At 34.2% G+C, this 16,008-nt stretch overlaps 1 protein-coding gene across 4 annotated transcripts in view; it reads right to left on the bottom strand.

Moving 5' to 3' along the window:
- Positions 1-11,067, bottom strand: part of LOC149566077 (krueppel-like factor) — a 55,499-nt gene extending 44,432 nt beyond the window's left edge. Inside the window, exon 1 of one of the 4 annotated variants that reach the window (XM_089819513.1) lies at positions 10,594-11,067. In XM_089819513.1, the coding sequence (XP_089675639.1) occupies positions 10,594-10,876 (283 nt within the window). In that variant the 5' untranslated portion in view covers positions 10,877-11,067. The remainder of the gene's footprint in view (positions 1-10,593) is intronic. The other 3 variants (XM_089819511.1, XM_089819512.1, XM_089819514.1) reach the window with 3 other exon arrangements.
- Positions 11,068-16,008: the final 4,941 nt, after the last annotated feature.

The raw sequence follows: 16,008 nt of genomic DNA, 5'->3' as shown, positions 1-16,008 counted from the left end.
TCCCCCAAATAGAGGTTTTGAGCATATTATTGAGTTAGGAGGGTGCCAAACCCGTCATTACTACTCCTTATCGTCAGCCTAGGCACTATAAAGAGGAAATATAAAGGATGATTAAGGAAATCCTAAACATGGAACACATCACACTCAACTCCAGCCCTTTGGCTTCTTCGGTACTTTTGGTGAAGAAGAAGGATGGTACTCTTCGCATGTGTATTGATTATAGAGCTCTCAACAAGAAGAACATTAAGAATAGGTACCCTATTCTTTGCATTGGTGAGTTATTAGATGAATTACATGGGGCAATCTATTTTTCGAAGATAGATCTTATAGATCTAGATACCATCAGATACAGGTCCGTGAGAAAGATGTGCATAAGACAGCTTTCCAATGCCACTATAGACACTATGAGTTCTTGGTTATGGAATTTGGGCTCACTAATGCGTCGGCCACATTTCAATCATGTATGAACCATATTTTTAGAAAACAATTGCGCAAGAGTGTGTTGGTATTCTTTGATGATATCCTGGTTTTCAACAGAACTTGCAAGGAGCATTTGCAACACCTAGATAAGGTACTTAGCATTATAGAGGAGCATTCATTGTTTACAAAGGAATCGAAGTGTGAGTTCGGATTGACTGAGATTCTTTACCTTAGACACGTGATTGGTGCAGATCGGGTGAAGTTACACCAGGAAAAGATACAAAAAATCCTTAATTGGCCGCCTCAAAGGAACGTATTAGATTTGAGAAGCTTCCTCGGTCTTTGCTCTTACTACAGGAGGTTTCCTAGAGGTTTCTCTCAAACAACAGCTCCCCTCACCGATCTCACATGGAAAGGGGCATTCAGATGGATAGATAATGCTGAGGTGGTCTTCGATAGGCTCAAGACAGTGATGAGCACATGCCCAGTTCTCGCACTTCACGACTACTCCCGCCCTTTTTTCTTAGAGTGTGATGCTTCAAGGAGCAGAATTAGCACAGTTCTGATGCATGATAGGCATTTGATAGCTTATGAGAGCCGAAAGCTAAAGGACAGTGAGAGAATGTAATCCACCTATGACAAGGAGATGCTAGCCATTATGCACGCCTTAACCAAGTTTAGACAATACTTGGTGGGTGTCAAACTCATGGTTAAGACAAACCACAATAGCTTGTGATATTTCTTAGAACAAAAGGATCTCAATGAAAGACAACAAAAGTGGGTCAGCAAGATTCAAACCAATGATTTTGACATCGAGTATGTCAAAGGTAAGAACAATATAGTTGCTGACGTGCTTTCCAAAAGACCTTCAGTAGTAAAGTGTTGTGTCATTTCAAAGATATCAGCAGATTGGAAGTCCCAGTTATTGATTGAGTATTCCAAGAATACTCAAGCTTGTCAGATCATGGATGGGCAGCTCCAGAACAACAGGTACAAGGTAATCGATGATGTGATTTTTTATAAGGATAGGATCTATCTCATGCCAGAGTCTAAGCTCAAGGGAAAAATTATGGAGACTCTTCATGATGCACTATCAACTGGACACCCAAGGTTTCTTCAAAACCTATAGGCAAGTCAAAGAAAGGTTTTCATGGAAGGGCCTCAAGGACGATGTCCTTCAGCATGTCAAAGAATGCTAGACTTGTCAGCAGAACAAGTCGAAGCACAAGTTCCCAGCTGAATTATTACAGCCTCTCCCTATTCCAGCACAAAAATGGGAAGGTATCTCCATGGACTTCATTACAGGATTGTCGAGAGGGCAGGACAGAGATTCCATTTTTGTGGTCGTGGACAGATTGACTACGTTTGCTCATTTTTACGCTATAGCAGCAGATTGGTCGGCCTCTCAAAAAGCCGAGTTGTTTTTTCAAGAGGTTTTTCGTCTACATGGTCTACCTCAAACCATTGTGAGCAACAAGGATAGCAGATTTCTCAGCACTTTTTGGCAAGAATTATTCAGGTTGGCAAGTATGGAATTGACACCCAGCACAAGTTACCACCCACAAACGAATAGGCAAACTGAGATAGTAAACAAATGGGTAGAGGGTTATCTCTTGAACTATGTAGCGGGGCAACAGAGAGCTTGGGTTAAATGGTTATATTTAGGGGAGTACTGCTACAATTCCTCCTACCACATGTCCATCCAAATGACACCATTTCAAGCCCTCTATGGCAACGAACCTTTATCATTCATAGATCTGGCCCTCCAGGACAGAAGAGCACCGTTAGTTGGAGATTGGATACTGAATCAGCAGGACATCCTTGGGTCTCTTCAAAGAATATCCTACAAGCTCGAACTCAGCAGAAGATGTACATTGATCGCCACCAGACAGAAAGGAGTTTTGAGTTGGGCAACATGGTTTCCCTTCGTCTCCAACCTTATAGGCAGAGTTCCTTGAAGAAGAGTGGATCTGAGAAGCTTCAGCCTAGATTTTATGGTCCCTATCGCATTACCTGGAGGGTTGGAGAGGTTGCTTATGAGATGGAGTCGCCAAATGACAGTAGAATCCATAATGCTTTTCGCGTGTCTTGCCTCAAGAAGGCGATCGGTTAGCATGTAATGCCTTCTGTTGGTTTACCCCCACTTGATGAAGAGGAGAAACGGGTTTTGGTTCCAGCCAAGGTGATTGAGATCAGGGATAACAAATCCATCAGGGAGTATTTAGTCCGCTGGAAAGATTTGCCATATAAAGACGCCACTTGAGAGGGCGAATCAATCCTGCAGCATCCGGCACTGAGATTGCTTGAAGGCAAGCAATCCCAAGGAGGGAGGACTGTAATGTCCCCTTCTCCGCACTAGACTTTACTGATGCCTTGCTGCTCTATCTCTCCATTTGGATAGGCTAACGACATTAATCTTGAGGATGTTAGCTAGTCACAAGAGTTTATTTGGTTTTGTTGGGGAAATATTTGAGTGGAGGAGCTTTTCTACAATTAAGTCACTTTATTTTATAAAGTGGATTTATAAAGTTGTTTTATGACTTAAAGTCATTTTATAACAAAAGTAACTCTTGTGTGACTAGAAGACGAAAATGGCTTTTATCCCACATTGCCTAGTTGTTTGTAATTCCCCTCATATCGAAGTTATAAAAGCAATGAGTTTCCTTGGGATTTTCACCATGAAATATAATATTATGCAAATGAAAGGTTGCTTAAATGTGACTGGTTACTCTTGAGGACGAAACCCTTCCAAACAGTTGAGAAGTTGGACGTAGCCCCAGAACCTCATTGAAAGTTTTGCTCAAATCCAAGCAAGGAGTCGGTAAGATAAATCAAGTTTCGGTTGGTTCCATTTTCAGAAGTAAGTCTACTAACGTTTTTAAGCATTTGTGAACCTTGTCATAACTGGGTAATCATGTTATCTATTCCCAAGCACGTTTGGAAACTAGGGGTCAGTTAGCAATCAGCTTGACTAAGCTAAGCAATTACTGGAAGAACGTATTCTCTATTGTATCAGTTCAAGGTTGGTAGTGGCAAACGCAGGGTCAATGAAGTGGCATTGGGAGTGTAGACATCGATTATATCAGTATCAGATTTGGGCCACAACCTCCAACAATAGCAAACATCTGTCCTCTTCCCCCATCGTGGACATGCTAATTGGTTGAGAGGGGCACGTTGAATGCGTGTGCAGAATGCATTGAATCTTTGTCACCCGCAGGCAGTGTAACAGAGTTGTATGGTGACTGGTAACGACAACTGATTACCGAGTGCAGTAGGGGGCCTCAGCAACGATATATCAAACCTCGTCTCAACTGAAGGATCGAACGAGCTCTTCCAAGGAGGTCAGGTTGTCTACGGATGTAAAGGTAGTTGAAACACCGTCATTAAGAAGGGGTTACGTTGACATCAAACTACTTCAGACCCAAAATCCAGGTCCCATTATTATGTTGATCCACATTCTGTTATATTGAAGATATATCTGTTGCTTGCATTTGCTAGTATCATTGTGTGTAGTTTACAAATATTTTGGTTATATGCACTCACTTGGCTAAAACACATGAAGAAGTCTAACACATGATTTGATATACTTGGGAGTGTTATGTGATTTCTGAACTATTATTTCCATCTTTCACACTGTTGGCTCCACTCTCTACATTTATTTTGCATTTTGATCAGTCACTTTTATTATGCTTTGGTCTAGGATATTACAAAGAAGACCACACACCACACCTCTAGCCTGTTGGAGGTCCTAAGGGACATTGGTGAATGGTATGGTAAGGCTTAGAAGAAGCCAAGAGAAGTGTTTGTGAAAGATTTTGGTTTGACACCCACTACTTGCATCAAATTGAAGGAGTAATCAATGTTGCAGCAGCAACAAGAGGAGACACACACACTACCAACCATATCTTCAGAGCCATTTCTCAACTAGAAAAATACAAGTTCCATCAAGAGAATGCCCCATTAAGCATCTAGTTGTGCAAGAAATCAGCAAGTTACCCCCAATAATGCTTGTTTCAAAGCATGAGGGAGAATTTCACAGAGAGGAACAAGTTTGTCTTGCTCAAAAAGACGATGTTCCAGTGCTAGAGAGCTTCTTTGTTCTTAGAATTGGGAAGGTATCCACAATGTAGCAATATGTTTGTCATGTTTGTTGCCTTGTCTAGTTGCCCAAGTGCATGAAAGGAACAAAAAAAATAGTAAGGAAGGGCAGTTACTTCAACAAGCCTATCAATGGTTTTGTTTATTTTCCTTTGCTGTAAAACTTGTACATAGGAGAGTAGATTTTCTAAGATTTCCAAGAAGTGCACGTGCACAACTATTCCCTTTTGGAGATAGCAGGTTTTTGTTTATTTGTTGAGGTTGCAAAGTTGCAGATTTTCATGAAGCTATAAGTAGGCTAACGCATTTTTCCAGCATAGGTTACTCCATGCCCAAAGGAATGCTAAAGGCCACTAGTCTCGTGCTTAGCAGACAAACATCCCCTTTGAGTCGGAGTTGCCAGAAATGTTGGCTATTTTTGCCACCACTAGCCCATCACAGATAAGCCAATCTAAGATATTTTCAATAGGCTGAAATCTATTACAGTAGGTTTAACAAATCATTTTATCTATGGCTAACCTTCATGTTATCCTTGTTTTGTTGTTCCGCACAGTTCCATTTCTCCCCTTGAGAAATGGCAAAACCAGTCAAGGTTTTATTTTGTTCAACCAACACGTGTTGTAGGTCAGTGCTAGTGTCATGTTTATCAAGTTTTATGTTGTGCACCTTCACAATGATCAATAGGCCTGGTTTCTTTCGCACTTTAGCAACAACTTGTTGGGGTCTTTGCAAAATGGCAACAATCAATAGGTCGATTCCACGGGGTGGGATAACATGTCATGTTATCCACTTTTTGCAATGTCGTGAGGGGGCAAAATGGAAGCTTGCAAAATGGTGAAACTTTTCACCATTTCGCAGCTTTCCATCCTTCTCAATGTTGTTTGTTACAAAGTCATGTCAGTTGTCCAATCAAGAGCTTTTTGATCAACGATTGTGGTTTAATCTTGCATTGAGGGATTTTGGCAATGCATATGAGTCATCCATTCCAATCAGAATCTTCTTCAGACATATCTGATTTTTACTAGTGGCCTGAGCCTATTTTTACTAGTGGCCTGAGTCTATTTTTGTGTGGCAATTTTTCTTACCAATGTCGGGGAAGGTTATGTGTTAACCGTCCTGACAATTTTTTACATCGTCACAATTTGATGGTTTGCGGCCCGAACACATTACCAGGACCGATTCTTTAAAGCCAAGTGACTTCTCTTGGTCCTGTAGCACGATGCCAGTGCATCCCCATGCCTCTGTATGATCTGAAGGGATTTTCTTTTGTCAGAACTCGTTTAGTTTTTATGTCACTTCCATGAATCAAGTTGCTACAAGATCAATTTTTTATCTGATATTTATTTATTGTTGTCCTCAGTAATCTAACTCCACCGTGGTTGGAGTTTCAACTTCAGGGTTGTATTCAGAGTTATGCTAGCTCTATAAAGAGCAATTCTTTGCAAATAATTGTGGTTCTTCTCTAGTTCTCTTGCAGTGGCTATACCCTGCATTTTTAGTTTCTTGTTGCTTTGCATTAATAGAACTCGATGTTTTTCTTTTCTTACCATTTAACTATCTCGTGCATGTTTTGCCTTGTGTTGAATATTTCTATTTTGTCTGTCAAATTTGTATGTTGTATTTAACTTGCTCATGAATGTTGCATTGTGAATATCTCTTTCCTTGCAGCATTTCATTTGTCTAGCCTACATATGAGTCATTGGAGGGTAAATTAGAGTTAAGATCTGTGTAGTTGTTGAAGAACATAGCTCCAATAGAGATTTTTATCTTTGATATTGATGTATGTTGAAATTGAGATAATATTTATGATGATATTTCCAAGTGAGCATTGTGTGGCATTCAATGTGTGCTAGGTGTTGCACTCTAAATATTTGACATTTTATCGTATGAAGAGACATGCAACTTGCATCGTGCAATTGGAAATATGAAGAGACTTGTTTTTTGGAAATTGAAGAGACCTTTGGTTGTGATATGAAGTGTCTGAATTCAATATGTGTGTGTGTGTGTGATTGCTTTGTGTGTTAAGACATGCAATTCAGTTCAATGTATTGTACGTGGACATTTATTATGTTAAAAAAATATGTTCTGGTGTGGCTGGGTTTTTCCCTCAAATTTGAGGGTTTTCCCACCAATAATTTGTTGTGTCCTTTTTTCTTCTTCTTTGTTTATTGTTGTTTATCTTTATTTCGAACTAAACATTAACACGGTATCTGAGCCACATTAGATAACCGCAATAAAGGAATGTTGAAATCTAGTGTACATGCAAGTCAGATCATGTTATTTATCAGTTCAACAAAAAATTTGTATTTCTCTTGTTCATTCCTCTTAAGTATATTGGTCTCAGTACGTGATTATTCGTGGATATTATATTTCTTTATATTTTCGACATGTTCTCTGGTTGTAGCAGCTCTGTTGTCTCCTTTAGATCATATGATGTTGTTCTTCTCTTCTCAGCTCACATCGTTAATGACACGGCACATTTATATCATTCTGAAGTCGCAACCTCTCTCCACTGCCCTTGGCTTTATGCTGACTCAATCTTGCCACATATTATTTGCTGATAGCTGGGTGTCTTTTTATTATTCTTCAAGTGTGTACGCAATCGGTTATTTTTTGGTGACATGGCTTAAGTTCATGTATCGCAGGTTGCTATATTATTATAAGCACTGTTTTATTTTATGTTTGTCAGTTCTCACCAACGGCTTTTTTACGACTCTTCTGTTCATTTTCTGTAACCAACATCCTTTCTCCTTTCTTGTTTGGACAGCCATTTTCTGTGCTTGATCAATATTCTTTTTCTACAACAGGTGTACTTTCGTCAATCATAGAAATTGGTCAGAAAGCTTTTTTTACAGTATTTTGTGATTTGATACTGTTCAGGAGAGAAGGCTGCGTTCTGATATTGATTGTATTGTTGCAACTCATTCATGATGCATGCTGTATCATGTTTCTTCTCTGGTCTTCATATATAACCTTCCATATCTTGTCTTATTCTTTAATGTGTGCATGAGCAGCAGTATATATTCTGAGTCTATGTATATATATATATATATCATGATTTTTAGACATTCTCTGCTGTTGTTTGTCTATATTACGCTGTCTGATTCTCATGTGTGTTAGGTTGGGTATCTTCTATGAAGTAAAGAAATTACTATCTTGTGTTCATTGAAAGTGTGATACATCAGCATTGATAACTTCTATGCAGCAGAAGTTTTTCATACGATTAAATTACAGCAGGGTGATTTCTGAATAGTTATTTTATCCTCGATACAATTTTGTAAGAGATACAATTTTGTAAGTATTTGAGTTGGTCACAGGGCTGGTATCAATGAATATCGTCATTCATTCTGAAGTCTCAGATAAGTTTTTGGCATCATTTTTCACTCTTCAAGTATAAATGATTTTTTGAGGACCCTTTTTGACCTAATTAGCTTTGATGAGATTCACTTTTAAGAATGTGACTCAAAAGTTCTTATGGACATTGGTAAAGATGCTGTAAATTTATGGATGATCACATGACCTTCAACTTTCCGTCTCCTTTTCTTACCATTGGACCATGCAGCTTGCAGATAAGTATTCTATGATTATATTCTGAATATTGATTATGAATTTTTATATCACGGGGAATAGTGTATGCTTTTAGCATTGATCTCTATATTTAAATTCACGAGTTATTACTAATCTCTCTTGGTTGTAGGATGCATCAAGAAGCAATGAGAGATTATATGCAAAAGTCATGAACATGGGGACGTTGCTTGTAGTCATGGAACTGAATTGATGGGACATATCTTCATTAAAAGAGGAAGATCATATACAAGAAATGATATTCAAAGGGAGACTATTCAGCTTCAGAGGGAGGTTATGTGTCAAAGGGAGATGTCTAATTCTTTACAAGCTTATGTGGCAGTGTGACTGTTAAAGCTCCCTGTTTGGTCAACTTGGAATTAGCTCTATTATTGTGGTAATCAAAAACAGCAAATGCTACTCCTAGTAAGAGGGAATCTCTATCGAAACAGAATCTCAATCATTCTTATACATTTTGTTGATGAGTACTTCTTTGCGAGAGAAATTTGAGGTCAAATCTCTTGTTCCTTCCTCTGTGAGTAGGTATGGTGGACCCACCCTCTACAAGTAGGCATGGTGGAAATTCATTCTTCTCTGCAAGAAGTGTGAGGTGAATGCCCTCGTTCCACCCTCTGCAAGGAGGCATAGGTGATTCATCCTCTACAAGTAGGCATGGTGAAAATGCATTCTTCCCTTAGAGAAGTCTAAGGTGAAAGCCCTCGTTCCACCCCTACAAGTAGGCATGGTAGATACACTCTGTGAGTAGACACGGTAGAAGTCATGTGTGTGACTCCCTGCCTTTAATCTTATGCTTTTATGGTTCACCCTCCAGAAGTAGCTACGGTGAATTATGTTATGATGTTTTATTGAGAAAATCTATGATGAGAACTTGTCATTAACATTTTTAGTTGCAGCTATGTGTGTTTTCCATCCTAAAGATATGTCTCTTGCTAAGAGGGAGTGTTGAAGATTATAGCTGCAATGGAGATCTTTATCTTTGATATTGTTATATGTTGAAATAGGGAAAATATTTATGATGATATTTCCAAGGGAGCATGATGTGACCTTCAATGTGTGCTAGGTGTCACATTCTAAATATTTGACATTTTATATATGAAGAGACATGCAACATGCAAAGAGTCATGCGCTAGGGAATATGAAGAGACTTGCTTTTGGAAATTGAAGAGACCTTCAGTTGTGATATGAAGAGTCTTTCAATTCAATATATATGTGTGATTGCTTTGTGTGTTAAGACATGGTATTCAGTTGAAAGTATTGTACTTGGACATTTATTATTTTAATAAAAGAGATTTTTCTAGTGTGGTTAGGTTTCCCCTCAAATTTGAGGGTTTTCCTACGATAATTTGTTGTGTCCATATGTGCCCTTTTTGTACTACTTTTGTTTATTGTTGTTTATCTTTATTTCTAGGCTAAACATTGACAGTAGTTTGGGAGGCCTTATTGATGTTATGTGCAGTTATAGGCAAAGATCTACCAGAGTTGCAATTGGTGCATCGCCGCATTTCCCTTTCAACATTTACTTTTCATGTGCTCCATCTCTCTTTTCCTCAAAAATTGTAGTTTAGGTGCATCATGAGTATAAGGAAGTTGGCCTTCTCCAGAGATTCAATCTCAAAACACAAGTCCCACACTTGGAGGTTGCTACGATGTTACCCCAAGGTTGCTCAGGGTCAAGTCCCGAGCATGGGTATGAACTTTTGTGCTGACGTAAACCACTCCTACTGGTTGGGAACCTATGAATGATGGGAAGAAAGTGATGTAACCCTAATAGCCAAGACGCCTTCTTGTCCATCAATTTTATAGAGTTAGTTGGGTAATTTTGGTTATAAATTTTCTAAACTTTGAACTTGTCATTATGTAGATATCTGTTTCCATTTGAGAGAGTTAGCATTTGATGTAATGATTGTTTCCTTTTGGCAACATGATATTTTGCTTGCTGGCTTGACCAGATTGTTTGCCTTTGGAGGCAAAATGCCATCCCATTCACACTTTTTGAGGATAGGTTATATTTAATCACATTGGTTATTATTTTATGGATCTGTTTCATTCGAAATAAAATATATAAATTCTAGAAAAAAAACCCAAAAAAATCTCCCGTCTTGTTTACATTCCCGTTAGCAGTCAAAATACAAATCACTAGCTGGTTGACAACATACTGCAAAAAAAATTCACATGCAAACAATAGCTGATGGAATAACAAATAAGATTTAGGATATCAATTTTGAGGCTAAATATCCAATCCTCTTAAATTTGAAATAATCAAGACACGTTCGAGCATATATAATCTATTTTTAAGTATTGAAGTCTTGAGGTTATATTCACTTAGTTGTAGACAGATATTTCTTTACAAAAAACGTTTTGAGAGTTTTCATTTCTTTTATTGTTTTTTAACCCTAACATGTGTTGCTGTAAAATAAACATTCTATGCACAACCACAAATGACAATGAAAAGTGAAGTAATTAGGGTTCGCGACGTTGAGAAATATGCACCTGCAACTTTCTTTTGAATCCATTTTTCAACGAGCATCCCGGCTCCAATGCCCGCAATAACGTAGGCTCCGTAAAACAGAATAGCGTTGGGAAGCGATTTGCGAGGAAGAAAATAATAGTCAGGAATCTGTCTGAATTTTCGGCGCCTTTTAATGGGCTGTGAATCAGATGCCAGAGTCCCTAATTTTTTCCAGTCTACTACATCATCTTCTGCTTCTGCTTCACTTCCTACAGTAGATTTACTTTTGTTCTCATCTCCTTTTACGGGTTCTGGTGATGCCATTAGTCGATTCAAGTGGACGATGAAATGGTATTTTTGAGGGGTTTTTGAATTTACATGAAGGGGTTTATGAAGTGTGGAGGGTGTATATTAACAAAGTTCACTCAGAACCTTGAAAAAGGATCTATGCGGGAAGTTTCGTTACGAAATTGATTACCCTTATCAGCTATGTGTAGATGATTCAGCTAAGAAAATTAAACAAGTGCTACATAGTGACTCTTGTATTTGTTGTAGATTATAATAATTTTAATTAATTAAAGTAATTAAGTGAAATATTGATAATATTAAATATAATTTAATATTTGATATATATTTTAGATAAAACTTTAATATAAAAATCTAAATTTCACATAAATGCAATAATACTATTATAACTACTTAATTATATTTTAGTATATTGATATATTAATATATTAATATATTTTTTACTATAAATAACTAAACATTTATAAAATAAATAGTATTAAGATGTAGAGATTTTGGCCTTAGATAATAATAAAATAATTGTATTAGATTTTAGTCTAATAGCAAAGTATTTTAAGAAAGATATAATTATTTATATTATATTTTTACCTTTCCATTTATTATTATATCTTTTTTTTACCAAAAATTATATTTTAATATATACATTAGTTAATTGTCATCTTTCACAAATTAAAGTATTTAAAATTTAATATAATCAAATATTAGAAAGACTGATGATAAAATTAATATTTACAAACCCACAACTATTTATTTTCATACAATGTTATTTTTTTAAAGTGAATGTTAATATTTACAAACCCACAACTATTTATTTTCATACAATGTGTTTTTTTTCTAAAGTGAATGCTAAAATTTTGAGTAGTGCTTCTAGAAAAATCACTCTTATAAAACCCCAAATATAAGAGCCAATCAAGTTCAAGTAAAATATGAACTGATGAGCCTACGGCAAATACAATAACATATAGCTTTAGTTCTGTGAAGATAGTTATAGATGAGAAATTAAATAGAAGAAAGAGTACACTCCTTTGAAGAGTTGGTTTAAAAATTATTAGTTGCAGGATACTATTGCAATTTTGTAATTTTTTCGATTAATAAATCAAATCAAAGAATTTAAAAAGTTTATATGGAACTTATAATGTGCATATCTTTTTTTCTTTTTTTCTTTTTTTCATTCTATTAGACCATATTATTTTTGGTAGAAGAAAAATCAATTTTTCTTAACAAAAATACACATTTTTTCCAACATCAATGATGTCATGTCTTTATTTTTTTTTACAATTGTGACAAATTAATAGAGTTCCCAAAAAGTAATTATTTTATCTTCTACCTCACTACCAAAGACATAAATGTGTGTCTAATCAATAATAATTAAATCATTTTTCTTTACCAAAATTGTAAATATATCAATCTATTATTTTTAACACTACTTAAGACATAAATGTGTGTCTAATCAATAATAACTAAATCATTTTTCTTTACCAAAATTGTAAATATATCAATCTATTATTTTTAACATCATGTGAGTTTAAGTTTATTTAAAATCTTACTTAAAAACTAATTATTGTAATATTTTAAAATACATTTATTTAATTTTTTCTTCATAATAATTTAAAATTATTTTATTCTAATTTTAAAATTAAATTTTTTATACTATATTATAATTAAATTAATAAATAACAAATTTGTATTTTTAAGAATATAATTATTTGATAAATTTTTACTAAAAATATTTATAAGTTTTGTTTTAAAAAAACTAATTTAGTTTTTTATGTTTTATATTTTCTACTTTAAATATATTTATTAGTTTTACATTGTCCCTTACTTTTGCTAATGGTAAAATGCTGACTTTTTTCACACCATGTTTAACTAGCTAATTTTTTCCAATCTTGTTTTAATTCTTTTTCGCACTTAAAAATTTGCAAAACTAATATTGTACTTCAAACTTACAAACTCTTTTGTTGGTTTCGATCAAGTAGTCAATAATTTATTTTTTTAATTTAATATTTAAATTTATATTGGAAAAGGTAGAAATGAATACTTCACTAGTTTAACTCAATTTTACAATTGTTATTTAAATATTTCTTAAAATAACATAATTTTTTTTTAATTCTCTTCCAACTATCTTTATTCAATGTCCCTATAATAACATGTCATTCTCTCTCTTTTAAATCTCTTCATATCCTTCATATCCTTCATTTCTATTTATAAATCTCTATTATCAAATTATCTCTCTTTTCAATCTATCTTCATATATATATAAAACTCAATTTTCCTTCTTTTCTAACTATTATGATGAATATATCTCTTTTAACTCTCTCTTCATACATATTTTACTCTCTAATTTCTTTCTTTCCTAACTATTGACATGAACTTTGACGCAATGTGTCTCTTGTTACAAGCACTTTACTAAAGCTAAGTAGACAATTTAAAGATGTGAGATAATTTATAAAATGTTGAAGATTCTAGAAATCAGTACATAACAATTAGATTAATGTAGCTTAAATTTTTCAATCTTAGATAAACGTAAGAGAAGCTTGGTTTACAATTTATCAATAGTGTGTCATCCAAAACAATCTATTAACTGGAAGATTTTACATCAAAATGCTCCTGCATGAGCTTCTTTAATGGACAAAAGGATCTCAATTTTGTTAAGACATCAAAGGAGAAGACCATTATATCCTATTGTATAAAGGACATTAGAAATAATGATATATTTAGTAGAGAGTTATTGTATTTAAGTTGCATACAAGGGGCTACACATCGCTTGAATTGGGGTTTGTAGAGCATTACACGAAAAGGACAATAAAAAGGGCATGTCTCGTGGGAAGTTCTTCTTGATTGCAATGACCTATAACTTTTGTTACAATGTTTTTCCTAGGTATTTATCCTTGTCCAACATATCATGGGTGTGTTAGATTTGGCCGCACCTAGTGACAACACAACAAATTGGATCTAAAATGAAAGGGCTAGACCCTAAACCTTTGATTTTGATTGGTGTATAATAATAGTTGTCATCTTAAACCCTTTGGTTTCTCCATTCTTTGCTATCATAAATGAGTTGGTGGGCTATGTCCTGGTGAATTCTATTTACTAATTTTTATAGAGGAAAAATATTATTGATCTATGAAACAATTCTAGAAATTTCTTCTTATTTCTTTACATTGTCTTTAATGCTAGAGAAAGCCAAATAAAAATGCTTATATGATTTAATAGAATTAAAAAATTATTTTAAAAGATCATCTACTAAGGCATCTATCGCTTATATTTATTTCAACTAAAAATATATAAGATTTTTTTTTAAAAAATATTTTTAAAAGAACTGTAATAGAAAAAATTGATAGTTTTATCTCAAGCTTATCAACATACAACTTCAACCTTTAGATATAATTAAAAATAATATACTATCAACTTTAAAATTGAAAGTTAAAATAAAAAATATTATATTATTCTTTTAAGACTACAAACTATGTAATAATATAATATCTATAATAGTTATGGTTGATTATATAGGTGAGTTTGTAATCACCCCCAATTAGTTGCAACTTATCTGAGCATTTTATGGGAAAATGATAAATATATTGAATTGAACAGTTTCTTTATTGTTGAAGACAGCTAAAACATCGTTGATTCATTACCTTGAAAAGTGTTATCAGTATTATCTTTTAAAATAAAACAATTCATTTTATCTATCAAGTTCTACCATGTGGCGATTGTTGTTAGTATATGACATTTACTAGTAAGAGTAGAATTCATGGCATGTGTATTTATCCATGCTTCTACATCTTGCACTCTCTTTTGAAAGTGGTGAATGATATTTCATATGTTGAAGGTCAAATGTAGTTGCAAATACCTTGGTAGACATTATGCAAAATTTGGAAGTACATAAGCCACAAAATATCACCAAAGGAAATGTGATATGAGATTTGTAATTATTGTAGGACATGCAATCATTTTTTGTATACCAAACCATGTAACAAAGATTTTTTGGTCATCATATAGTACTTACAGCCAACAAGTGGGATGACCAATTCTCAATTTTTCCAATCATGTTACTTCATTTATCAATCCCTTAAGGGAATTGCAAGGGAAATTCATTAATAATTTAAACAAAAAAGAACTCTAAAGAAACTCAAGTTTCAAACTTCACAACCATGCAAAGTGAAATAACATTTTGTTTTAAGCAATTTTACATCATTTTAAGACATCTTCTACCTCTTTAATCATAACATACAACCTTAAGATGACAACTATTATACTAAATATAGTATAATTCATGGTGACAATATGTATGTATGAAAACCATTGACATGTTAGAACATATTGTTTGTTTGTCATACAAACACATCACGTGTCCTCGTATTGGATGCCCTACAATTGGTCCAATTCTACTTTGATTTGAATTTATTGCCAATTGACAATATATTATGTTGTATCAAACATCAGTAGAGTTTTTAATTGTTAAATGAAAATTTATAGTTTTTTGCTAGATTTGAGAAATTCAAATTTTCTCAACACATGAACAGATGCATGTAAAAAACTTGTCACAAGAGAAGAATGAAGGCAAAGCAAAATGGCTATTAAGAGAAAATTTGCATTAGAGAGAATGAATAGATTTACAATTAAATTCTTGTAAAAAGGAGAGAGGCAAAAAGCTGAAAGATAAAAAACCCTAAAGGAGATATCTCAGGTTACATGATAATAATTAATAAAAGAATTAATTATTATATGCTTGAAGTAAAGCTTAAGTAAACTAGAGATAATAAGTGACATAATAATTAAATTAATAATGACTAATTAATAAGAAAATATCATATTGCTCTAACACCCCTTAAGATAAACTTAGGGAGTAGCTAAAAACAAGGTTTGATGAGGTACCCAATCACAACTAAATCTCTGTAAATTGGAGTGTATATGAGAAATATGTTAGCCAGAAATACTAATATATTCAAAAACAAAAGCATTAACTAGCATAAAAATCATAACGTATATGAGAGACAAAGTGAAACCCTCAAATGAGAATATGAGCCATAGAATGGCTCTCCCAATGAGGATGGTCACTTGATTTAGAGATGAATCTACTATGTGGATTTGGGATGTATGCTCAGAGCTTCTCAAACTAGCTTAAATGGTGTTCTTGATGGATTTTGGCT

This window comes from Cupressus sempervirens, chromosome 3 (assembly GCF_028749045.1).
Source record: "Cupressus sempervirens isolate cs-2001-9-10 chromosome 3, ASM2874904v1, whole genome shotgun sequence".
NCBI lineage: Eukaryota > Viridiplantae > Streptophyta > Pinopsida > Cupressales > Cupressaceae > Cupressus > Cupressus sempervirens.
Note: the sequence above shows the minus strand (reverse complement) of the source record. Positions and strands in the feature narration are given on the sequence as shown.